The sequence below is a fragment of the Microcebus murinus genome, chromosome 19, assembly GCF_040939455.1.
Source record: "Microcebus murinus isolate Inina chromosome 19, M.murinus_Inina_mat1.0, whole genome shotgun sequence".
NCBI lineage: Eukaryota > Metazoa > Chordata > Mammalia > Primates > Cheirogaleidae > Microcebus > Microcebus murinus.
In genome coordinates this window covers 9,817,353-9,843,590 of record NC_134122.1, presented here as the reverse complement: position 1 = coordinate 9,843,590, position 26,238 = coordinate 9,817,353, and the positions used below count along the sequence as shown (strand labels likewise).

At 50.3% G+C, this 26,238-nt stretch overlaps 1 protein-coding gene across 1 annotated transcript in view; it reads right to left on the bottom strand.

Annotated features, from left to right (window-relative positions):
• SNX29 (sorting nexin 29) overlaps window positions 1–26,238 on the bottom strand; it is a 448,301-nt gene that overhangs the window by 99,518 nt on the left and 322,545 nt on the right. Inside the window, exons 17-18 of the mRNA XM_020281338.2 lie at window positions 22,167–22,222; window positions 17,974–18,055 (exon numbers count right to left, since the gene is read on the bottom strand). Coding sequence (XP_020136927.2) covers window positions 17,974–18,055; window positions 22,167–22,222 — 138 coding nt within the window. The remainder of the gene's footprint in view (window positions 1–17,973; window positions 18,056–22,166; window positions 22,223–26,238) is intronic.

Below are 26,238 nucleotides of genomic sequence, written 5' to 3'. Positions count from 1 at the left end.
GTGTCATCTTTGGGCGTACTTGTAGCAACATCTTCCCCTCCCCTCTGTCCTCTCTCCCTCCCCTGGATCCAGCACTGTGCTAAGGGTTGGGTTATAGAAATGAGAAAGAGTAGACTAGGTTCTTTGTCATCATGGAGTCACAGTCTGGCGTGGAGAAAACTAACCCTACTCAACCGCATGAATACGTGCAAAGTAACAGTCATGACATGCCCGTCCACAGAGGAATGGATGAATGAACTGGGCTATGTTCACACAATGGAACACCGGACAGCAAGGAAAAGGAAGATCTCTAACTATTAACACATGTGGCAGTGTGGATGAATCTCCTAAACAATGTCGCCTGAAAGAAGCCAGGTGCAAAAAGATACAAAGAAACGAAAGCAGAACATACCCAGGTGATTGCACTCATCTAAATACAGGCCAGGCTATCTAGGTCCTGTGCTGTTGGAGGTGTCACTGTGTTATCCTTGGGGTTGGGGCAGCTCAGCGGACACGGGTCTCTTGGGCTAGTGGGCGCAGTGCGAGTGGAGGGGCCAGGAGAGAGCAGAAAGCCGGATCCCCCGGCACACGCTGAGAACGCGGGGCGGAAGCTGGAGGGTGGAAGGTTACAGGAGAGGTGAAGCAAACGGAAACTGCTGATAATCATCAGCCCCCAAATGCCAAAAGGCCAGAGTGCCCCTGAGGACTCTGGGCTCTGGATTATCACCTGTGTGTTTATTATTTAAACAAGGGAACAGCAGATCCTAGAAGGACCGGGAGGGCTGGTTGCACAGGTAGTCCTATTGCATACCCACTTGGTTAGGCCAAGTCTACTCTACGGACCAAACAGTTTTTTAAAAAAGGAAAGAATATGCACAGCAAGAGCATTCCTGAAAAAAAAAAAAAAAAGGAAAGAATGGAAAATGGAAGGGGATGGGAGTGGAGAAAGTGGCAGACAGGAACGGGGAGAAAGAGACAGAGGCAGAGAAACCCCTAGCCCGGTTTAAATCCTGGGGAGGACTGGGCCAGCTCTTCTGCTCAGAGAACATGTGGCAGGGAGTCCGCACAAACAGCCTGGGCAGCAGGGAGCTCCTCTCTCCCCAGCCAGCCTTCGTTTTTGAGTTCCTTTTATATTCTGAGCATCTTGCTACTTGGAGCTATATTTTTTTTGTACTGCTTTCTTCTACACCTGGGCGTTGTTTACACAAAAAACCATCTTCGTCACAAAACTTAGTGTGTTTTCTGCAGAGGCAACGTGGACCCTCCCCTGTGGAGGCCGGCAGGCAGGTAGAGCCACTGTCCCGGCTACAATCTGCCAAGGCCTTCAGGGCCAGGAAGGCAGGCCTGGGAAGGGAGGGTGGTGTGAAGGTGCAAAACAAATCCTCTCCTGAGACCTCAACTCCTGGAGTACCGCTACTCCATGTGGATCTGTGGAACGCCGTTCCGGCTGTGCTTTCTTAGACATAAATGGGATCCCATGATACGTGCCTTCCTCCAGAGTACACAGACTGCTCTCTTCCTGACTCTTTTCAAGCTCTGTGAAGTATTTCCTGGTATGAAGGAAGCATCATTTATTTAACTATTCGGGATGATGGACAGTTAGATGGTTTCTATTTCCCGGCCATTACAAACAAAACTGTCAGGATTGTCCTTGTATACACCTCTCTGTCCACAGTGCAGGCATTTCTCCAGGATAAATAGCTAGAAATGGACATGCTGAGGTAGAGAGTATAGACATTTTTTATTTTAATAGGCCCAGCCAAATTGCTCCTCCAAAAGGCTGAACCACTTTTTAATCACACCAACAAGGTAAAAGAGTACTTTGTCCTCGTGTCCTTGCCGACACTAGCGCTTCTAAATTTTACCAATCTGGTAGAGGAAAAAATATTACATTTTATTGATGTTTGAATTTGCATTTTTCTTATTACTTGTGAGGGTGAGCATATGTCTCTGATTTAATTTGTCATTTTTACTTTGTGAATTGCCTGCTCGTGTCCCTTCCCATTGTCTCATTGTATTGTTCATCACTGTCTTACTAAGTTTTAGGAGTTCTTTGAACAGTAATCCTTTTGTTATGTATGTTTCAGTTGCTTGTCTTTTAACCTCGCTTATGAGATGTACTGTTTGTTCTTTTGTTTCCTAATCACCAAGATCTTGGGAAGAAAAGAATTTCTGGGTTGGCCTGCCGGAGCAGCATGCAATATTTCACATCACTGTCCAAGAATCCTGAGGCTCTGTAGACTGTCTTTCCACTTTAGAGGTGGAGACGGATGTTCAGAATGGTTAGTAAATAACTTATCCAAGGTCATGCAGCTCAAAAGTACCAGTGCTTGTCCCCCGATCCCAAAGTCCAGGGTTTTCTCCTAAACTCCAGCTGCCTCCAGAGGACAGAATAGAGACCAGTGTGGAAGTTGGATGGAAACAAGTTTTGGCTCACCTATCTGTCAATCGATCTATGTGCTCGTCCAGCCATCCTGCAATAGGCTAGGTGCTGGGGATATAGTTGCAAGTGACAGAGACACAATCTCAGTCGCTGACTACTTGATATGACCAAGACTGAGTGCGGAAAGCTGTCCAGAGGCAGGATGGTCTTGTCAAATATTGATCTTGGACCCGCCCTGCCCCCGAGATCCAGAGCAGGTGACCCCTCCTCGTAGATGCTAGAAGTGCACTCTCAGCCACATTTGAGCCCTGTCGGATGCAGGAGGAACCAGCTGAGGTCCCTTTCCAAGTTTATAAGTTTGAAAACTTCGCTAACTCTCAGACCTTCTTGGTCTACAAGGGCAAACGTGATTCCGCACCACTCTGACATCATTGATTTTAGTGGCACAGCACAGAGAGTGAGCACACGGGAACCCGTCCATCCTGACGCTGTCCCAGGTGCAAGCAGCAACCATTACACTGACTGACCCCTGGCCTTGCACTTCTTGGAGGGAGCTGTCTAGGCTCTTTGTAGCCAGCAAAGCAAGGACCACAGACTAAGGACTTGTCCCCCACAGTGTGTGTGCCAGCCATAGCCCCTCCATGCCATGGTGGTGCAGCAAGAGCCAGAGGCCTAGGTTCCCACGCAGCCAGCATGGTCACAACTGTCACATCTACATCCCTAGCCCGGACCTGGCCCCAGTGCCTACCAGACCCAGGCCCGCAGCGTGCAGCTGTGTGCAACCTGTGCCTACAGCCCAAGACGCACCGTTCACCCAGACACCTGCTGCTTACCCACTAGGTCAGCTCCACAAAGGCAGGGCCGCTGTCAGTTTTGCTCACTGCTATGTCCCCAGGGACCAGAATGGGGGAGGCACGCTCACTGCACTTGATAAATGGAGAGATGGATGACCGGATGGATAAATGAACGACCTGTTCCCAACAGTGCTATCTTGACTTCTTACTCCCAACTCTAATTCTCCCTCCCTAGTATATCCCAATGCACCCTTCTCATCAGATTCTCACTTCGGATTTATTATCAAACTCTACCCTCGACTCCCCACCCCTCCCAAATCCTCCTCGTCATTCAAGTTCAGCCCTGCCTCAGTGGTTCTTATACAACTTTCATCTTTGCTTGTAACTGGCCCAGCCCTGATGGGAAAGTTTTATCCCTGCCCTGGGCACTTTGCTGCCTTGTGGTACAGCAGTGGTTTCATTTCTCTACAGCTCTGCAGTCAGGGTGGCCTGCAGGCCCAGCCATAACCCCTAACTTTCCCATAAATGTCTTTACGTGCTCAAGGTGCTAGCCCGAGCACCTGCCCCAACACCTGTGATGGTTGGAGCGGGCCATTCAGGACCAGCAAGGAAGACTTCCTGAAGGTCAGCCAGTATGGGCTGGCTGAGCTCCGCCTGTGAGTCAGGCCTGGGCAGGGACTGGTGACACGGCAGCGAGCACCAGAGACACAGCTCCTCCCTCCCATGGCAGCCTGCAGTCTCATCAGAGAGGAGTGGTCAAGCACTTAACGTCAACGTAACACACGAATAAATAAATACACAGTTACGGCCGTATGTGCTGTGAAGGAACACAAGACAGGGTTCTAGAGATTATGAGAAGGGGCCTGATTAGATTGGGGGGTAAGAAGTGGATTCTCTGAGGACCCGTCTGCTGCTGAAACATGATTTAGAGTTAACTAAGTGAACGCAAGAGGTATACCCCAGGTAGAGGGAACGGCATGTACAAACCCCTGAGGTACGAAAGCAGCACTGGTGCGGCCGGGACGGTGTGGGAGGGGAGAGCAGCAGGAGGTGAGGCTCAGGGCTCTTCCAGAGCCTTGCTGGGGAGTCTGTCTGTCCATCCCTCCCACTGTCCCTCCATCCACCAACCCACCCTGCCGTCTACCTAGTCACTACTAAGCAGTCCAGGTGAGAGAGAATGGGGGTTTGCACACGCAAAGTGACCGTGGAGAGCAGGGTGGGAGAGGTGCCAGAGACGGGAGCCCGTCGGTGTTTCCAGGAGTGTGTGGATTCTAGAATCGTCCGTGTTTAGATCCACCACTTAATCCACCGTTGGATGACCTTAGATGGTGGAACCTCTATTATCCTGGTGAAGCCACAATTTTCTCACCTTTGAAACAGGGATACTACTGCCTTTACAGGGCGGTTGTGACCATGAACGCACATCCCTGCCGCACTTATCACAGGGCCCGGCTCGCCCACGAGTGGCAAGGACCCGCCGGTGGAGCCATCTTCGCATCTGTTCAGGCCAGTGACCGCGTGCCTTCTCCAGCACCCACGCGTGCCGCCAACTCACAGCGGTGCGGGGATCGTTACCCACTGTACAAGCACACGTATGTGCTCACACACAGTGACTTCACTCTCTAGGACACGTCATCTTCTCCAACAGGGACTCAGAGCGCTGCATCAGCCCATCCTTTGTCCCCGCCGTAGTGCTTGGATGCGAGCATCTGCCCGTCCCTCCACTGCCCCCAAGCTTTCACTGAGCCTGGACCAGCTGCATGATGCTGCGCTGCAGTCTCCTCACCTGACAATGGGGGTGCCGCTCACCCCCAACGTTCACCCCGAGGCTGAAGGGAAACAGTCTGCGAGCCGTGCTGCTCCCGTGCCAGCTACTGCGATTTGTGTTTAGGTGATGAACGTTTTCCCACAGCCAGCAACGTGGGAATAACAACTATCTTCTATCTGCGTCTAAAACCCCGTGCACTGGCAAGTGAATGCCCCTCCCTGCCTGAGCGAGCTGTCTCGCCATCGATCTTTGGAATTCGAGTTGTCCCCGAGTCCGGAGGCTTCGTGTCACCTGCAGTGTCCACCTGAACCAGCACGTGATGCCGTGAGGGCTGGGGTTTTCGTGTTTTCCCGAGCCAGGCCTGGAGAGGCCTGGGCCTTGTAAGGAAGCAGACGGGGCGGGGCTGCTGCCGTGAGCTTGGGATGCTTCTTCCTCTCCCAGACACAGGAAGGCATTTCCAGTCCAACCTTTCAAGCTTCTCTCCGAGAGACTGTGAATCCCAGCTCCGTGCCAGCTTCCCCATGGAGTGAAATCCCGCCAGATCGCTCTGCCCAAAATCGGAAGCGGCAGCTCGAGGTGGTGGCCACGTGGAGGCCGAGAGAGAGGATCGTGTGGGAAACATGCAGTTTGCTGATCGGCTCTCGGCAAGTCCTGAAGGACGGCGGGGACGAGGACAGGAAATCCACTCTGGCATCAGGGCACTGCTGGTCTGACTCGGCCCAGAGGACAGGAGGCAGGGAGCACAGGGAAGTCTCTCAGGGAACAGAATTCAAATGGCTCAATTGCCAGAAACAGCTGAAAGGAAAACAAGCTGCTTTTTAAAGCAATTTTTAGAGGAAGTTACTTGCTGGACTTTTGAAGTAACTGAGGCATGTTACGAGTCTGCCCCTCCCCTGCCCAATTTCATATCCTTCTATTTGTGACAAAGGACAGGGGAAACAGGTACCCAGGCCGTGCTGATGGAAGCACGTTACTTACTGGGCCTTTCACGTGCAGGCTCTGACTCCTCCTCCCGAGGGGAAGTATTTGCATCTCTGTTTACAGAGGGGTAAGCTGAGGTCAGAGAGGTGCGGAGCCCTGCCCAGGGTAACACAGCTAGCGAGTAGCAGAGCCGAGCCGCAAGCCCACGTCTAGACAGCCTGCGCTGCATGTTCCTTAAGAGGAAGATGCTGCCTCTTTCTTGACTCCCTTTTGCTGAGAGAAGAGAGAGGATGTGAAACGATGGTGATGACGACGAAGACTGAGGAGGAGGAGGGCTGGTGACGACGGTGATCGCTGCTGATGACGGCAGCAGCGGCAGCTATAACGCTCCCTGCGCACTTCCCGTGTGCCAGACGTCCCGCCAAGTCCCCTCCACGCTTTCCTCCTCGCACTCCAACTAAACACCAAGATGGGAAAGTTCTAGGCACATCTGCAGCTAGAACAGGCCGAGCTTTCCGTGAATACCCGACCTGTGTTAAGGAAAATCACATCCAGAAAGATCCAGGAACCTTTTCACTGTTCAGGGAAAGTTTTAGACACACCGTGGCTCGTTTCCAAGTGTTCACGGTCAGGAGCCTGGCAGAGGCTGGGGAGGCTCGGTGTCCCCCGGGCCTTCTCTAGGACCTTAGCTTTGGCCAGCTGCCACCTTAGACAAGGCACTAACCCATCTGTGTCTCAGTTTCTTTTTCTGTAACATGCAGCTACGGACCCCCTCACGTCCAGGGTCCGCACGAGAATCAAGTGAGATACGGTAGGAAAGGGGCAAGCTAAGTACCTGGCACACAGCAGGCACTTAACAGACATTTGTCTCCTCCATGGCCGTCTAACCGCAGCAGAGAGAGCGCCCCCTCCCGCCCTCGCTTGTCATTGCCTCGGGGTGGGCAGGGCTACCGGTGCCTTCTGCCCTGCCGCCTGCACTCCACGACCTTGCGCGTACCATCTCCCCAAGGCGGCCTCCTCCTCTCCATGGCGTCCCGCCTCACCGAGCACTCACGCAGGCCGGTCCCTTGGCCGGGCAGCTGTGCCTCCGTCATCTCATTCACCCTCACGTCAACTGTGTGATGTCGGCGCCGTCAGCACCTCCCTTTACGGTCACAGAAAGCGACGCCCAGAGATGCTACGAATGTTCACGGCAGGCACAGGCGTGACCTGCATCTCCGGACTGGACACCACGCTCTACCCCGAGGGCCCACGTCAACCACCCGCTGACACCAGGACAGGCGCACGGCACAGGCTGACTCACACTGCAGGCCACTCTCGGGGCTCAGTTTATTTTGCAGCTTCTCACCATCCTCCCCCCCTTTCCCCAGGCCTCTGGAGTCGAAGGTAACACCCAGATTTTGTTGATTCTGAGACCTGAATTCTTGTCAAATGTTGACGTCTCTGACAGCGGGATGGTATCTTAGCTTCTGTGAAATACTGGACAAGAATGAGCTACTGATTCGTTCATTTCTTTATTCACTTTGTCTGTTCATCAGTGTCTTCGTAAGAAGGTGGTCTTGCCTCCCCCGGGACACCTGGGTCATCACACCGGGGAGAGGGCGAAGCCAGGATGCGGCTCCACGTCCTGCAGCGCACGGGAGACCCCCCCCCCAACAAAGATCCACCCAGCCCCAAAGGTCGGTTGTCCTGCAACATCCCTGGTGTGGAGACGCACCTGTGTCACCAAACTGGCTCAAATCCGAGCCTGAGCTGTGACCAGCCTGAAGTCCTCAGTGGGCCCGTGCTGTACTGGCCAGTCTGACACCGTCCCCTTCTGCCAGTCGGGGCACCCTCACTGCCTCGCGGGGAAAACCCCTCTCCCGCTGACCTGTGGGTGAGGAGGGGACGTGCGACCCGACAGCGTGACGCCGCCTGAACACCGTGATAGCAGACGTGGGTACGGCCCCGACCATCAAGTGACAGTGAGACTAATTCCAGTCCTGTGTCGGCCTGGGAGAAACAGAGGCCTTTCCCACGGCGGGGGGCGGGGGAAACTGAGCCAAGCGGAGGTGGGCCTGGGGCTTCCCACAGTCACGCTGCCACTGCAGCCCGGCCATGAACAGCCAACAGAGCGCGAAGCAACCCTACGCCAAGATGGGAGAAGAGTCCTGATGACACTGAGCCCTGAGATCCAAGCTGAGACCTGGGTCGTCACCGCCGTGCAAGCCGAGGATGCCCTTTCCTTCTGGTCGACCTGAGCTGGGTGTCCTTCTCCTGGACCCAGGACAGTGCAGGTGCAGGAACAAAGGTTTTGGTAGGAAGACTGGGGGGTCGGCTAGTCTCCTGCCCCGGATGTGAACGGGGATCACGTTACAGGAGCAGCGGGTCCTGCTGAGGAGACGGCCGCACCCAGAGGACCCTGTCGTCGAAGTACCCGGGAATGCTCGGCTTCAATCTCTACCACCAGCCCCGGACCAAGACGCAGCTAGCTCCCTGCATAAAGCCACCCACGAAGAACAAGCACAAGGACCAGCGAACAGAAGCATTGAAACTAAATAACGCTGCTCACGTTGCTCACTATACACCAGGGCCTCTGGACGGTGGCACTGCAGGAATGTGGGGTCAGGCCACTCTCTGTTGAGGGGGCTGCTCTGCGCACTGTAGGACACCGAGCAGCACCTGACCTCCCCCACCCCCAGTCTAGCAAGGGGGACACCAGACAGGTTTGGGCGGCTTTATGTAACAATCACTGCTCCTGGCAGTGGTGGGAAAGCTTCTAGGAGAAGGGGACTTCTGAGCTGACTCCACAGGAGACCCCGAGACCAGAACTGGTATCAGGCATGCAGAGAAAACCCCAAAACACAGAGGGACAGAGAGTGGCACAGATGACCAAACCACGCCCAGGGGCCCTAAGACCTCAGCCAGCTAGAACCCTTTTTAGCAGCTCCACCATGAACCAATCTCCAATTTGTGTTGAGGCTCAAGACCTGATTTCTCCCCTGATCAGGTTAATTTAGGAGACACTGGCATGCAGTTTCACAGCAACTAATGAAAAGTGATATATAAAGTCATTACTGTCTTAAGACTAAAAATATCACTAACCAACTAACACTGATTTTAAATCTGCATTAGAATAATTGGTCATTAGAAGCTGCAGGTGAATGTTATTAGGAGTGACTAGGTAACCAGGCCAGGGAACGTTTTCTAACACGCAGGGATCCTGTCATTTAGAGCAGGTCCCGCAGGCAGGCAGGCAGGGGGCTGTCACATGAGCGTGTGGTTCAGGCTGCGGGAGAAAACAGTGCCCCCCACACTGATCTAATCCTCTCCCCTTCCCAAGAGCTCAGAGAAGAAAGTCTGCAGCCAAACAGGGACAGTGAGGGACATCAAGACACTGTCCAATTAGCGGGGGAGAGAAGGAAGTCTCACCGCTGTGGCCTGCAGAGCTCCCCTTCCCGGGACTCAAGAGGAATGGGGAGGTGCGAGGAGTGATGGCTTCCTCTCTGTGCCTGTGCCGGGGACTAGGGGGGACCGGGGATGGGCAGAGAGAGAGGAGGGCAGGGGAAGGAAGGAAAAGGAAGGGGAAAAGCCTGGGAAGCCAAGAAGTGTGGGAGGAAGAGAAAGAAGAAAGAAAACAGAGTGGGGAGAGGAAAGGAGAAGAAAAAGAGGAGGGGGAAATAACCAGGAAGAGGAAAGAGGAGAAGAAAGAGAAAAAAGGAGGAAGAGGAAGCAGACAGTAAGAGGAAGAGGAGAGGCGGGGAGAGCAGGAAGCGGGAGAGACGGGTGGGGTATAGACCGGGCGCAGGGGCAGGGGAGGAGAGACGCCCTCACAGGCAGATGCTGGGTGGCTGGAGACAGCGTGGACAAGCCGCACACCTGGAAGGAGGTGGCCTCCGTCAAAGCTCATTTCTGGAACCTGGGAGCATAGCGTGCCCAAGTCAGCACAGCCCAAGCTAAACGTAAGAAACACAGAGCATTTCCACCATAGACCAGCCTGGGGAAGAGGCGAAGTTCTTAGGATGCAAAATGCCCACTGCCACGGAACAGACACCTGCGACGCTGGCTCTGCCTGCCACCCGTGGGCCTGGGTTCTCCTTCACTTCCCCCTTCCCACCTTCTTCTGGACGCCCCTGCCCCTCCTCAGAGCCACTCCACTGTCTTTACCGCTCAGCTTCCTGCTGCTCCTCAGGCTTCCCGCTGTCTTCCGCTTCTCTGCTCACTGCCCCACACCCTCAGGTGCCCTCTTGGCCATCACGGCACCCTGGTCACCATGGATGAAGTCAGGGCCCTGCCGGACACTCCCACGGTCCTCCCTGTACCCGCCTCCTGCCACCCACCACCTCCAGGCACGGTCATTTCCCAGGAGGAGGACAGTTATTGCGGCTAAGGTATTCTGCCTGGAATTAGGAGACACCACCGCCGTGTCGGCAGGAGGGGCCTGGCTATGCCCTTTGCTGCCCTTTGAGACATCCCCAATTGTGATTACCATTTAATGTTCCCCTTCTCCATTACAACATAGCCGTTTCATTCACAGACACGACTTGCCCAGGCCTAACCCTCCCTTCCCACCCCAAACCAGATATCCAGTGACAACTGTGACCACAGAACAGAGAGAAAACGAAGCGAAAGCTGCTCATCTCGGTGATGAGCAAATGTGTTAGCACCACGCTCTAACCCTCCACGGCCCCCACCCGACAAACATGCTGGGCAGCTCCAGATTACACTTGGGTCATTTCTGGGCACAGAGGGAGTCAGGACAGCCGCGAGTCACAGCAGAAAGACACCTTCGACTCTGCGCTACTGGCTGTGTGATCTCATGCAATTCACAGCTTTTGGTTTCCTCATATAAAAAGTGAATATAAAACAGGAATTAAACCTAGATATCTCACCCACCAAGAGGGTGTATCCACCTCTACCTATAAACTGCTTCCAAAGCCCGAGTCTGTTTTTCAGCTTTGTAAATAGGAAATTATTGTACTAAACATACCCATCAAAACACACACACGTGCACAATGTGCATGCGCAGAGACGAGCTCTAGGTTTTCTGTGAACTCTTATGACTCTACACATTTAGCACTGGAAAGGTCTCTGCATTAGTGAATTTCTCACGTTCCCAGGGACCCATCAATTCCACACTGGCCTTTGCAGCTCTCTTCCCCCAGCTGCGAGAATAGCCCCTCGTCACCAATACCCCTGCCCGTGGCGGCTTTGGCAATGAGTGGTGGGTCATGAAACAGCGGGCACAATTCCATGGAGGAAACACGTTACAAAAACAGGTCCATTTCACAGAAAGGAATCCTCCGGGGGCACTCCTGCGTGGTGGGCAGGGCGCTGCACAGAGCGGACAGGGAGCGGGACAAGGCAGGATCTTGCACGTGACCAGAGGCAGTTACTCAACCCACAGAGTCACTGCTGCTCCTTCTATAAAACGGGGATGATGGTAACAGAGCCCTCCTCATACGCCACTGAAGGGATTAAATGGCAACGCGAGTTAAAGAGCCGGTGGCCGAGGCTGGGCTGCCCGCTGGGACCTCCCAGACACTGCCCCTGCGCTCCAGTTGCATGGATGGAGGTCCTGCCTCCTCGCCAGACACCAGACACCTTAGGACAAAGCTCGTCACAGCCCTGTGGCAGCTGACACGGAGCTCTTGATGAAGCAGATGCTAAATCAAGTTTTCTGAACGCACAAACATGCCCGTAACATTCAACTGAGCAGGGGAAATTCTTTTTATATTTACACTTCCTGATTTACTTGCTCATCACAAGTCAAGTGGCTATGAGATCACAACGGTAACACTTGTGCAGTACTATCGGCCAGGTACCGTATGCGACCACTCGCTGTCACCTCCATGCTGCAGGTGACTGGGGTTCTGTCCCTCCCACCTGCACCTCTCCCTGCAGAGCGATGTTACCTTTGCTCCCTCAGCACCCGCCTCCCCACTGACCAGGAGGTTGGTGAGGGAAGGTCAATGTCAAGGTTGGCTCACTGTGGCTCTGCCCATTTAGCACACACCTGGCATGTAGAAGACCCTCCATAAACAGATGTGAGATGAATAAAGGAATTTACACTGCGAAAGAACATTTTAGAGTTCTTCCTGTTTGGAAAGATGAAAGCAGTAACAGAGAAGAACAGTGAGCGACGTGTTCGTCCAGGAGGAGGGAAAGAGACTGCTCTGTCTTTTGCTTTTTGTGTTCACCTGCTTCAGGCTTTCCTAGGAGGCCTGAGCACTCCAACAACAGCTGGGGTCAATGTGCTATGATCCTCAGAGGCGCTGGGGTGTTTGGGGATGGAAAGTTCTCTCGGAAGGAGACAGCAGGAACAAAGGCAAATGCTCCCGAGGTTTCGCTTGGCAGGCAGCACAGGAGCCCATGCTGGCTGCGATGAAACTCAGAAATAAAACAGCAAACGGCAGCCTCAGTCCACAGCTGGCTCTGCTGCCCGCCTGGCACACAACGGGAGTGACAGGGAGGACCAGGCGTGACCGGGAGGGAAGTGCTTCGGCCTTAGAACTGGTCCTTTCCCCCCTCCCCAAATCTAGAATGGTACCTGCTGGGGCACAGGCTTCTTGGAGGTCACATTTCTGCAGCCGCAATGCCCGAGTCTGCACTTGGCTCGGCCTTTCATCCTTCTCTGCTTAACGTATTCCTCCCTCTCTGCATAGCTACACACCAAGCACGCATAAAGACGAGCTGCGGATAAAAGAAAACTTGAGAGCCCAAGGAGGAAGTCATCTTAGGAGAGAGGATGAAAGGGAAGAGCAGAGAAGCCCAAAGCCTCAAGTCCAAAAACATCACCATCCTCTAAACCACCTGAAGCCCCATGCAGCCTGCCAAGACTTTGTGATCTATTATTAATAGGAAAAATAATAGATTTTCCCTGCACTGCATACATAAATATGCTTAGCTGGACTAAACCTTTAAAATAACCACCTGGGCTATGTGATTTTATTTTGTGGGTGGTAGGTCAGGTGGGGTCGCAAATATTGAGCAAGTCTTCCTGGGGTAACGTCTTTCCTCCAGGCGAAGACAACACCCCGTGTCCTCGAGGAAAGAGGACTTATTCTAGAAGGAAAAGGCTTTGCTGAAACAAAGCAGCAATCTTTACAAAGGAGACTTAATTAATTCTGACATGCAAATGGAATATTTGTGTTTCTGGTGGCTAAATGCAAATGCTGAAATTAATCCCACATGAAAGACTGTTTCCAACTGTACTTACATTAAAGGTACTTCTCAAAAGCAAAGACTTAAAAGCTGAGAAAGTAAGTATATCAATGTATTACCTTATACCAATTTAGTGGCTGTAATAGTTGCTGAAGAAAAAAAATAGGTGGGTTGTTTTAAGGTCTAACATACCTTCGGAAACACTAGAGAGAATCTCACGCTTATTTGGAAACCAGGGTCTCTGAGGAATAAGATCAAACACTGGCAAAGACATAAAGTAGAAATTAATTAACAAAAATTTTAACTCTGTCATACGGAAGTGACAGAAAATCAAACCAAAAACACACCTGTGTGTTAACAAAAAGAGAAAGAGAGAACGAGAAAAACTAAGCTAGACGTGGAAGTAGACTGAGTTTAATTTTGTTTTCCGTTTTATTCGATGCTGCTTAATCATGTTATTTCTGAGTAGTGTCTCTTGGTAGCCAAGCATCGCCAGGGCCAAAAATGTACTCATGGACGAAAAATTTAAAATTGGGAAATCTCTGGATATCATGACTTTTGTTCTGAAAAGTGGTCAAGTGCCACCATTGTCTTAATTTTAGTGATGGAACACAGGTCAGCCCCCTCTCGGGACATAGGAGTTCAAACCTGTTTCAATAACTTGCATTTAATCCCGTCAACACACAGCACTTCCTGCTGGGATCCTGTGTGCCAGATATAACTCCAGGCCTCTCCCACAAGCCAAGTGGTGAAGGCCAGTCACTGCACGTGGCAAGTGAATTATCTTAGTTTCTCTGGCGTTTAGGAGTAGATTTTCCGAGTGGCCCATCGAGTCAGACACTTGGGACTCTGAAGCTGCTCAAAAAAGATGTCTCAGGGGAGCGTCCTTGAACTCCTTCTACAGCCAGAGCAGTCACTTCGGTCACCATCGGCTATGACAGCTTTCCAAGGCCAAACCCTCTCCGCCCGGCTCCCGGACTTGCAGGGCTCGATAGATAACGCGTGCGGTCACTACAGGGCCCCAGAGCAGGCCTCGGGGATGCAGGTGGCCGTCCGTGTAAGCAGGATCTCAGCTGGGCTGGGCCCTTCTCTTTAGAATGACAGCGAGTGTCCCAGCTGCCTCCAGGATGTCTAAAGAGCTTGGTTCCACCCTTATTCTGTGACGTGGAGTCTGCACACCCAGCACCTTAAATCGCTTCTGGGGCTGAAAAAGCGTGTTCCTGCATAACACGCTTCTCTGTGCCTTTGTCTCCTCACCTACAAAACGTGAGTGATGAGAGTTTCTTACCTCACAGGATTGCTGCAAGGACTGAATAAACTATTGCATAACACAGGCCGGTGAGAGGTGGCCGGTGCTTTCTTATTTAGTGGCTTTTTAAATCACAGCCTATCTGTTCCTTTGTTTCAGCGTTCCCCAAATATTACTCATTCGTATAGCAGCCTGCTAAACTTTTTACTGTTTTCACTATTGTTTACTTAGTGTCTTTAAGATGACTCATTTCCTTTTTATTTAAAATTTGTTTTAAAAGGGAACTGTGCATCACCATGGTAAATGGAAAAAATAGAATTCTGTGCCACAACTAGGAGGCAAATGTAAAAACAAGTACAATGGAAACAAAACAACCTGATTAGACTCGAGCCTGTTGCCTGCCAGAGGCAGTGACCCCAGCCTTCCCGTTTTCCCTACGAAGAAACATCAGAGGGGCATGAAAGGCGCCCCAGCAACGAGCAGACGCTTTCTCCTCCAGTGAGCTGGGAGGCAAGAAGAGCTGGCACCGGAGGGGCCTTGTCCCCGCAGGACCTGGCATTTAGTGTCCAATCTCTGAAACCTGACTCATCACACACGAAAGTCACCCTGCTGCCCTACACTCTGGGATTGTTCTAGAGCAGCGCTGCCCAGCGCTGGTGGAGACCTTCTGCCCCCACACTGTCCGGACAGTAGCCGCCAGCCATGGGTGGCTAATTCAGCACCTGCAATGTGGCTAATGTGACTGAGAAGCCAAATCTTTCGTTTCATTGTTCTAATTAATTAAAATCGAAAGAGCCACACGTGGCTAGTGGCTATGCTATTGGACGGCACAGCTCTGCTAAGAAAGTTGCATGTCTAGGCTGTCCAAATGAATTTATGCTCATTTTGGGATGATTCCCTTGACTTCCTTGGAGAGGGGTCCTACAAAACCTGACAGTGACATAGTTGAGACTGTGTAGTGTATCCTTCATTAGGGCTCTAAAGCCCTGTGTGGAAATTTCTCTTAAAGTTTCTTTTGAGGAACTCCGTCGTTAGCAATGGTCATCCAAATAACCCCATTTCCATTTTCACACTGGTTGCCAGGAAGCCCATAAGAAATTCACAGATCAATGACAGCAACTGTGTAGGACCTCATGATATACATATACGGTTTCCGATTTCTCCTTTTAAACTCCTAGTTTGTACAACTGTATTAACTCCCCTAAAAAAATAAAAATAAAAAAAATAAACTCCTAGTTTGCATTTTCTCTGACCCTGACATTTTATTTTTTTCTTTCATTATTCTTTTCTGTAAGTTTCTTTAGAAGTTGTCTGAAATCTTTTGTGTAATTAAATAACATTCATTTTTATAAAAAAATCCTAAAAGAAATACTGTCCCATGGTACCAGTGTTTTAAATAAGTCGTCTTCTATCCAATATCGTTTATGTAAAATCACCGTAGCAAAGGTTTTCTAAAATGCTTCCAAACACGTGCTCAGATTTTGCTCAGGAGGAAGGAACCGGAGCATTGTTTGCTAAAAGCAGCAAAGCAACTGCACGCGAGGGCTGCCACTTCACACACTCCAGCATCGGGGAAGATTCAGAAACAGAGACGGGGGTTTAGGTTGTTCCGGGTGGTCTGGGAGCCACCAGGCATGTGGCCGGCTAAACTCAGGAAAGCTGTCACACAGGGAAGGACAGGGAGAGAGTGGCTTTGATGCCACGGTGACCACTGTGGAAACGATCTCCCCAGCAACAGCGTATGTGCGGGGCCTCTCTCACAGCTGACTTCCAGAAGCTAAAAATGGCCGCGTCTCTTCATGGGGTGAGGAGGGAAAGTCAAAACCGGAAGGTCAAGGAAACCTCTCGAGTGGCAGCACGTTTTAATCTTGCACTCAAATAAAGCTGTCTGCTTCACTTTTCCCATCCTCCGGGCAGCACCTCCCAGATTTCTAATGACCGCAGAGCAGAACTTGAAGGACACTAGAATAACAGGGCCTTTTTTTTTTTGGTTTGGGATAAGAAGAGATGATGATATTTGAAAATCCATCATATCTAATTCTCTTCTTAACCAGAGCCAGGAGCATGATGAACACCCAGATTCTCCTGACAGGCATTAAAGTGCTGCTGCTGCCCGGCCGAACGTGTGAAATCAAACAGCCTTCCCATGCCACACTCTAGCTCAGGGGTCCTCACACTTTTTAAACAAGGAGCCAGTTCACTGTGTCCCTCAGACCATTGGAGGGCTGGACTATAGTTTAAGAAAAACTATGAACAAATTCCTATGCACACTGCACATATCTTATTTTGAAGTAAAAAAAAACCAAACGGGCAAAAACACCCGAATGTGGCCTGAGGGCCGAAGTTTGAGGGCGCCTGCTCTAGCTCAACGGCCCATGAGATTCTAAGTGAGATGCACAGATCACGCCCATACCCAAGACCAAACACGGCAGTCACTTGTGAAGGCAAGAAATGAACATGGAGCGTCTACCGCGTGTGCCCTGTATTTCCAATCTCACAACAGTCTTACAAGATTGTTTCTGCTTTACAAACGAAGAAACTAAGATTTACCTAAGGTCACAGGATTTAAACCAGGGCTCCTACCTTCCAAGTTCAGTGTCCCTTCTTTTACCATCCCACTCTGGAGAAAATACCTTAAAAGCCAAGGAGACTTTTTCAATAGGTCAATTCCCCACTAAGAAAAGTGGCAACAAACCCAAGGCTTTTCACAGAGCTCATGAGGAATAAAAACAGGACCTAAGAACAATTATTTTGATACAAGAGTACAGGAGAAGCAGGAAGTAGCTGTGGGAGGTGCTGAAAACAAAGCAGTTCCAGAACAAGTGAACACGGCAGCTTAGACCTCAGGGTCCATGGGGGGGGGAGGGAGGGAGGGGGAGAGGGAGGGAGGAGGAGAGGGAGGGTGGGGGAAGAAAGAGAGAGAGAGACGACAGACAAAAAGAGGACATGAAGGCAGAGCTGAAGCAGGCACCAGCCAGAGAGAAGATGGAAAACTGAGGCCTCCCTGGCTGGGCAACATCAGTCCTAGATGCTCAGCCCTCAACTGGGGGCGGCCTCTCTGCCTCAAGCAAGCAGGGGAGACGTCTGCAGGGTGTGCTTGTCAAGGGTCTGTTGCTCCTTCTGGAAAGAGACGCCTGGTTTTCACTGGGAGCCTCCTCTTCCTGCTCTCCAACATGAGACTGGGTGAGGTCCCTCCCACCCAGCACCGGCAGTGGTCACACCAGTCTCATCAGACCGCTCACAGAAGTCCACCATCCAATCCCAGCAGACCAGCGAGACGCGGCCCGGGACTCTGCTGAAACCATCCAGCCGGGCTCACAGCCTGGCGCCGCTGGGAGCCATCCCACCCGCCTACCCACGCAGAGCGCCAGCCCAGAAGGCCGCCTAGCGGTGGGGACAGGAGATGGCAGCACGGTCCTGACCTCCTCGGGTCTAACCTCCCCCTGGATGTTCCAGTTGCAACACAAGTCACCAAGTCCCCACTTCTGCTCAAGCAGTCAGAGCTGAGATCCTGCTGTGGCCACACCGGCACGAGGCGGCCCCAGCCTACGCCTCCTGTCCGTCTGAACGAGGACCACAGGCTGCGTGGTCAGAGACTCTGGGCAGTCGACACGCCGGCCTTGAGGGCCACGGCCTCCCAACTACCATGCTCCACCACCACCGGCAAAGCACCACGGCACGACGACTGGGTCCTTCCGCCCCAGCTGTGACGGCCGCCTGAAGACCAGGCACTTACCTGATACACGTGGAACGCATTCGCCGCTTTGCCCCGGAGAAACACCGAGGGGATCCAGACGTTGATGAGCGCCCGGTTTGATCTGACAACAGAAAGAAATCAGAATTGGTCATTTTAACTTATGAAAAAAAAAACAAGAACCAAAAACAGTTCTTTCCTCTAATAGCTACTATACACAAGCAATTTATGACAACATATAGCACAGCTGACAGTACGCTAAAGGACAAGTCTCATCACTCAGTCCACATATATCTATACACACACCTCTTATCTCTCATGCCTGCGTATGAACACACACACACATGCACATGCAACTCGTACTCTGGATGAGAAAGAGCCGCCCTTCAGTTCTTCTTATTGAGTGACACTGGCCTATAATTTACCTGAACCTCAGTCTCCACATCTGGGAAAGGGGTTGCTAACTAGAAGCACAAGGAAGCTATGATGGGGGGCCAGGCGAAGTGACACTCACAGAGTTTCTGGAGCACCCAGCACAGTCATGCTGCCTCCTCACTGTGCTGGCTTTAGACCACGACCCCCACTTTAAGATCAGACCCAAAAGAGCTCAGGAGGACAACACCCCTGGCTGTGAGAACGGCAGCTGTCTGGGGTGGGAGGAGGGAAAGGCAACAGAAAATGACAAGTTGGAAAACTAGGATGCCACACACAAATAACACTCTGTCAAACTGTCCAGAAACACTGTGTGCGTGGATCTAATAAAGTGAGATTTAAATTCAAATACAACATAATTTAGTGCCTATCTATAATGTATAGGCTGCGTGCTTTTATCTATATTAACTCATTTAATGCTTATATGGACTATTTATTTAAAGTACTTTAAAGGGTTATTCTAGTTATATGACTGTTTTGGCTCATGTGATTGTGATGACTCAAAACTTAACTCTGAGGCACCAGGTACACACACAGACCCTCGTCACATCCCCACCCGGCTGGATTCAAATCACAGAGCTAGTCAGTTGACTGTTGCTGAAACTCCAAGAGCAACCTGAATAGTTATCACATCAGTGCTCTGCAATTCTGGAAGGCCCTAGCCTTTGCCTCTACTTAGAGTTGTTCCAGAGCTCTCCTTCTTTCTAAAGAGCAGCTCATAAAAATTAGCCAGCTTCCTGCGCTTGGAACATAATTTAAGACGCTGACGATGGAAGATTCCATGACTCAATGTTCTCACAACCTCTAGAGTAAAGAGCATTTTATTTTCGTAATGGCAATAACCCTCAGGTAATGGTTCTCTCTAGAAGCAGCATTCCTTCTACGTTCTGAGCTGAGGTGGTGACCTCCTTCAAGAGGTAAAATAAGCCCTATCGATCACTTCCCCAGGGTGCAAAGGACAAACTGCAATTCTGAGCCACCAAACTGGTCTGTGTATCCAATGACATTCCTCCTATAAAGGTCCCTGGAGCTGTGCTAGTGCCAACAGCACCTCCCTTTGTCACCAGGGCAGGGGGAGGACAAAAGTATATCCAACACTCTTTTTTACTAACTTTCCTAGATTGAGGAGGACCAGACAACCACCCAGGGCTACCATGAGTTTACCTGCAGCTGAGGGAGGCATTTCTCCCTTTTAGTATATTTACCACCCTGTACTAAAATTGACTGTTTATGGCCAGGTGTGGTGGCTCACACCTGTAATCCTAGCACTTTGGGGTAGGCTGAGGTGGGAGGATCCATTGAGGCCAGGAGTTTGATACCAGCCTGAGCAACAGAGTAAGATCCAAAAAATTTTTTAAAATCTAGCTGGCTGTGTTGGCATGCACCTGTAGTCCTAGCACCTTAGGAGGCTGAGACAGGAGGATCACTGGAGCCTAAGAGTTCGAGGCTGCAGTGAGCTATGATCATGTCACTGCATTCCAGTCTAGGCAACAGGGCAAGACCCTTTCTCTAAAAATAGAAATTAAAAAAACTTGATGGTTTATATAGCCATTTCCCTCCCAGATGTCAGTTCATTTTTCACACATTCATTCATTAAACAAGTATTTGCTGAGAACCTACCACATGCCATACGATAGTCTAGTACTGGAGGTAGAACAATAAAGGAAGTAGACACAGCCCCTTCATGGAGTATGTAGTTTAACAGGGGAGACAGACACTTCTCCATAAAAATTACTTCACTGTGGTTGAGAAACATACTTTGTATGATTTCAATTTTAAAAATTTACTGAGACTTGTTTTGTGGTCTAACACACCATCTACACTGGATGTGTTTCATGTGTACTTAAAAATGTGTATTCTGCTGCTACTTGGTTGGAATGTTCTATATATGTTTGTTACATCTAATGGGTTTATTGTATTGTTCAAGTATTCTATTTCCTTATTGCTCAGTCTAGTTAATCTACCCATTTATGAAAGTGGGGTGAAGTCTCCAACTCCTACTGTAGAATTGTTTACTTTTCTCATTGCTATCAATTTTCACATTGGGTGTTTCAGGGCTTTGTTGTTGGGTACACGTATGCTCACGGTTGTTTCACAGAAATTCTTTAACGACCATTGTTTTAAGTACCACCAAGGAAAGCTAGATCTAAGGAAAGTGAATGCCAGGCAGGCCTGCGTTGGTCCGGGGCATCAGAGAAGGACTCCTGGAGGAGGCAATATTTGGGCCAGGCTCTGAGGAATACCGAAAGTTGGCCCAGTTGGGGAGGGGAGGTGGAGGATGGGGAAGGTGTTCCAGGCAGGGGAACTAACGTGTGGAAAGCACAGAGTCAGGATCAGGACTGCCTGGGTCTGAATCCTCTGCCAGCTGTGGGGTGGCTGACATGAGGACTGAGTGAGTCAGTAGACTACCTAGCATAGAGGGGTGCTGGGGGGGGGGACTGAGTAAGTAAAATAACAGTCCTGAGGGGAAGATCAAGCAGTCAGGGGAGTGGAACAGGCCGGGGTGGCTGGTGTGCAGGGAGGGGAGAGGCCGGGCTGGGGCTGAAGCCAGAGGTCAGCAAGGGCCTTCCTTGTAAGCTCCATGAAGGAGTCTGGACTCTGTCTTGAGAGAGGGCACTGGTGCCATCACTTCCCTGTGGCTTCAGTGTGGATGGGCAAACTGGCAGGAGCAGGGTCTGAGTATCTGGGGAGAAAGGACATGTCCTGGACCAGGCGGAGGTGCTTAAGGGCAGGGGCTGTGGCTCATCCATTCCCTCCATGGAGAACCTGGCAGGACACCTGCCCATAACAGGTGCTTGGCGAACTCGTGGTTTAACAGTGCGTCCCTCCCGCCTCGCCACTGACTAGTCTCTGGCTTCCCCTCCGCGGATCTCACCTCTCCCCCCAGTTTCTCCCCACCATTGCTACCCACCATGCTGCCACCCTAGCAGCCACCTTGCGCTGTCCTCACGCTGCCCACGAGCCCAGGAGTGAGGAAACCCGGGCCCAGTGGGGTTAGGTGCCTTGACTGGTGCCTGAGATTCTCGCACGGGGGGCCTGGCTCCAGAAACACGCTCTCTCCAGTGCCAGCCCCGCCCTCCCGCTCCGGAAGCGGCTCCTCCTGGATGAGCCCTTCTCCCAGGGAGGCTGAACCTTCTTCCACTCGCCACGGCTGGATGAGAGACGGAGGCCCTGCCTGCCTTTAACCCAGCACTTACCCCACTTTCTTTGCCAGCCTGCAGGGACCGCTGGTCCAAAAACTAAGGCACCCAGAATAAGAAGAGCCTGATGACCAGCTAACTTCCTTTGGGGTTAGCAGCAGAGGCACCGATAGAATCTAACCCCATCAAAACCCAGGCCAGCGTACTGACTACTGTTGTCCCAATAACCCAGCGACCACAGATAACAAATGAGTGACGTGTGCCAGAGTCGGGCACTAGGGACGGGTGGGGACTGCGGTAACCCAAAGAGCACATGCCCTGTGTGCGGGGCCAGCTGCTGCTCAGCTCCAGCTGACTGTGGCCTTACATTGGTGAGTGTCTAATTTGAAAAAACAAAGAAAAAGAAATTGAAATTTTTATATCGTTTCTTTCAACTTTTAAATGTCAGCCAAAAAAATGTTTTTGAATACCCAAAGGGGACATAACATACATCTGAAGGCCAGGCTTGGGCTGCAGGAGGACAACTCCCCACCTTTACAATAACCAAGTCCACCCTGTGTAGATTTCAACAACGGTTTCTGTATCCCCCTCCAGTCTTCCGGGACAGAAGCCAACAGAGCCCTATTTCTAAAGGACCCTCATGAGCAAACACCATGGACTTACATTTCAAAATCCGACAAACTCTGGTCTTCGGATGTTTGACTCAAATCTCCAGGCACCTACCATCAGGAGAAGAGGGGAGAAAAAAACGCATGATGGTTACCAAGGGTTGCATAATCACGGAAGAATTCTGCCTCTCAACGATCCCTGAACATTTCCTGATAAGGACAAGGTGAAAAGCCGTTACTAGAAAACAATAAGAGGTTTTGTGGGGGGATGGTTGCAGATGATGCTGCAGTAATAAAAACATGCTGCCACCACGAGAGATCTCAATTATCTTTACGGAAAAAGAACTGTTAATCCTATTGAGATAATCACAGGCATGTAAAAGCATGTAATTTGGGAGCTATAAAGGCCTAATTAGGATCTCAGACACCAGATATCAGATGTACAACGGAAAAAATATCCATTGTCACTGTGAGGAACATCACACACACAGACACACCCCGTAAATAGGCACAAAAGGCCAATGTCTAGCTGCAAAATGATTCCATCCTCTCCCCCTCATAACGTATGAGCAATTTTAGGCAGCAGAATGTGACTTATCCTTCTGATTCAGAAGGGCTACAAGAGAAGATGATTAGGGGAGAGAAACTAACTGCTCGGCACGATGGTCCCTCCCCAGCTCTGCTTAGGGGCCTTGCACCCTGTGGAGGTGAGTTGAGGGCCAGCAGGTGCTCCACGGCGCATGTGACCTCCGATAAGTCCCCCACCCCCGGCTCCCCCTCAGATAGGGAAATCGATTTTCAGGGCTGTTGCAAGGATTTGCAATTATTATGTAAAGCAGATAGCAAAATGCCCAGCAGTGGTGGATGCTCAATAAATGTTGATATTATTCTCATACCCAGGGAATGAGCTTTCTTTTTTGATCTGGTAGAAACTGAATTGGCTGGAATTTTAACAACGTAGATCAGGATTAAGAAGAACCCAGTGGAACAGAGAAGGGCGTGGAATAGTGATGGAGAAAGAGAGAACACAGATTTCACACCTTTCGCCTATCAGAGTCTTCACATCTATGCCCTTCATAATGACCCCAAGGGAGGTATTATTTTCCTCACTTCATAAATGGGGACACTGAGTCTCAGAGAGGTTGTATAACTTGCCGAAGCGCACATCTAGGAAGCAGATCTGTCCAACTTCAAAGGCTTTTCTGCTACAACCCTCAGCAAACAGAAGAAAAGCCAGCTAACAGGTGAACAAAGAAGGTGAGACTTCAAGAAGTTCTGCCTCTACAGAGGGTCAGAAGACACTAGAAGGCTCTCCTTAAAGAAACAGTGGGTTCCGGCTTTGGGGACAGAATGCAGGGGTTATGAAGCCTAGGCTCTGGGTCCATGCAGCTCAGGATCAAATCCCAGCCCTACTCTTCCTGTGTGGCCATGAGCAAATCACTTCTCTGCGCCACACTGTTGTCATCTGTAAAATGAGTATACTAGAAGATAAAATGAGTTAATACCCATATAGTATGCAGAACAGTGCCTGGCATGTAGAAAGAGCTCCATAGCTGACAGTGTACCATGACAATAATATGACAATTATTGAGAACTAAAAGCAATGTGTTCTATTATCCTTGACCCTAGACACAGAACCTGCCCTGCCAACCCAAGTGGTGCCTCTCACCCCATGCATGGCAGTCCAGAGGGAGAAGGACCCACACTGAGTCCATCATAGACGTCCAGAGCTAAGTGATCAAACCTGGCTCCAGGCAGCAGATGATCCTAAAAAGGCGCTATGGAGAGACTCCTTCAAACCCAGTAAGGAGAAACCTGCCTTGCCACTTGGAAGAACTTCAGTTTCCTAGGACCTAAAGCCTCACTGGTTCAGGAACTTGCTGGGCTGTGGGTTGGTGTCACTCTGCTGCTATGGTGGCTGCCACTTTCCCATGAGTAGCTGGGAGGAGAGTTGGTATATTAGGAAGCCATGAGGCTGCAGGCCCCTAAAAACATCCACATCTGTGCCCTGTGAGTCCACTGCCAAAATGTATCTACAGGAAACAATGGAAGACACCAACCAAGATTTACATCATAAACTGTTCCTCTTTCCATTCCTTAGAGAAGTGGGGGGAAAAAAACTACAAACTAAAAAAGGTCTAACTATAGAGTATGCCTCAAGAAATTATGGTGTGTCCATATGAGACAGCAAGGCAAAAACATTTTTTTAAATAGGTTTTGCATGGGGGGGTGTCCATGCACATTCATGAGGGCTCAAGTCTAAAAATTCTGGAAAAATATGTAATAAAAGTCATAGTGGTGATCATTAATAAAAGATTAGGAGTGGGATTGGGGGAAAGACATTTACTTTTCATTTTCTATCTCTCTGTAAGACAAAAATAATGTATCTTTCAATTGCTTAAAAAAATTTAAATGTGCTTTTGAAGAATGAGATAGCTTTCTATGTGCTATCAGGAAAAGCTCCCCAAGATAGATCATTAAGTAAAACCAGAAGCAGTGTATGGACACAGTAGGTCTAGTACTCTACCTTGGGTACAAAAATGGAAAATTAAGACTATCCAGTTGTATTTGCTTGTTTTTGCATTAAGAAGCTGTAGGAGAGAAATTCAAGATGCCAACGAAAGGGACACCCGTGGTGGAGACAGCGCCAGGAGCGGGCCTGGTTGCTGAACACCCTTTTATATCATTTGAGCTTTGAAATAAATTAATGAACTACCAATTAATAATTTAAACAGAAATGTATCATCCCCCCAAATGAGTGTTTCTGGTAAATTTTTAACAGCCTAGGAAAGAAGCTCTGGTCTCTGTGTAATAACTGCCCGGCGTGATTCCCGGCTATGGCTCACAACGTCCGTGTGTCACACAGACCAGAATGAAATGCATCCAGAAGGCTACAGCAGGCTATTTCTGAGAGAGAAGTCACAGGATTTTGAACTTTTCTGTGCTTTCTCCAACGGAGATGTATTAATTGCATAACCAGAAGCAGACACACATGTTTTGAATGTGTATCATCAGGTAGTACAATATTCTTTCCACCTGCTCCGCCTCCGTGCGTTTCCCTAGAAGGCAGAGAGCCAGATGGCAGGGACTTTGCCTTCAAACTCTTTTAGGCATCCTGCATGGAAAAGGGCAGAGGAAGGGCCCCGAAGCCACGCCACCTTCCTGACGACATCCACTCTCCTCTTCCTGCATCCACGTGGGACTTAGTGGGAACAGCCACGACTCCGGCACCTTCTCTGGCAGGGACTACAGGGCAGCCGTGGGGAAGGCTCTTCTGGGCACGGTGTGGGGCCAGGTGAACAGACTGCAGGAGGGACTCACGGGGCCGCCAGGATGCCAGCCCCACCGCTGCCCACACTCGCCACCGCCTTTGCAGGCAGCCTCGTTTCTAATCGGAAGGGAACAGAGTTTGTGCCCAGAGAACCTCCTTCACAAGAGCCTCTGACTACCCCAAAAAGCACCGAAGGACAACCAAGAGGAGTGAAGGAAAAGACAGGGTGGAGTGTTTAAGGACAGACGTCACTTCACAATTATGAGAAAACATCTTGAAGCTTCTTCAAAGACACTCGATTCTTAGAACAAGGTATTCTCTTGACACGAAGTTCCCCTCAGGGATGCTGATTTTCAGGGAACGTTCTGGATGATGGATGTAACTATCTGGCAGTTGTTAAATCCTCCTGACTTAGAGGCTTTTCTTCTAATTATGTGGCCTTACTGGGATCAGCAAACCAGTCAGTATATACATGTCTACATGAGCACCAGGGAGGCTGGGTTGGAAAAAAAAAAATCTGGAAACTTTCTAACCTCTGTGGAATGTATCTTGATAACAAGGCCAGGCTCTATGGCAACAGCATAATGATAATGGAAGGCGGAGTTTATTAAACATCCCAAAATTTTGTCTTTTCATGCTGCCTTTCAGGCTGGCACTAGGTATCAGCTGGGCTTTACAGCAATCCTCCAGAAAGCCAATTTGATTTTATATTCTGACAATAAAAGAAGTGTGGACCAGAAATTATTTTCTAAGAAAAATCAACTTTCTGTTGATACTGGCTGCAAACATCCAGTGTGACCTCCTGGAGTCTGGGCAGTCTTGGAGGACACATCTCTAGGATGCAGCCTTCTCTTTG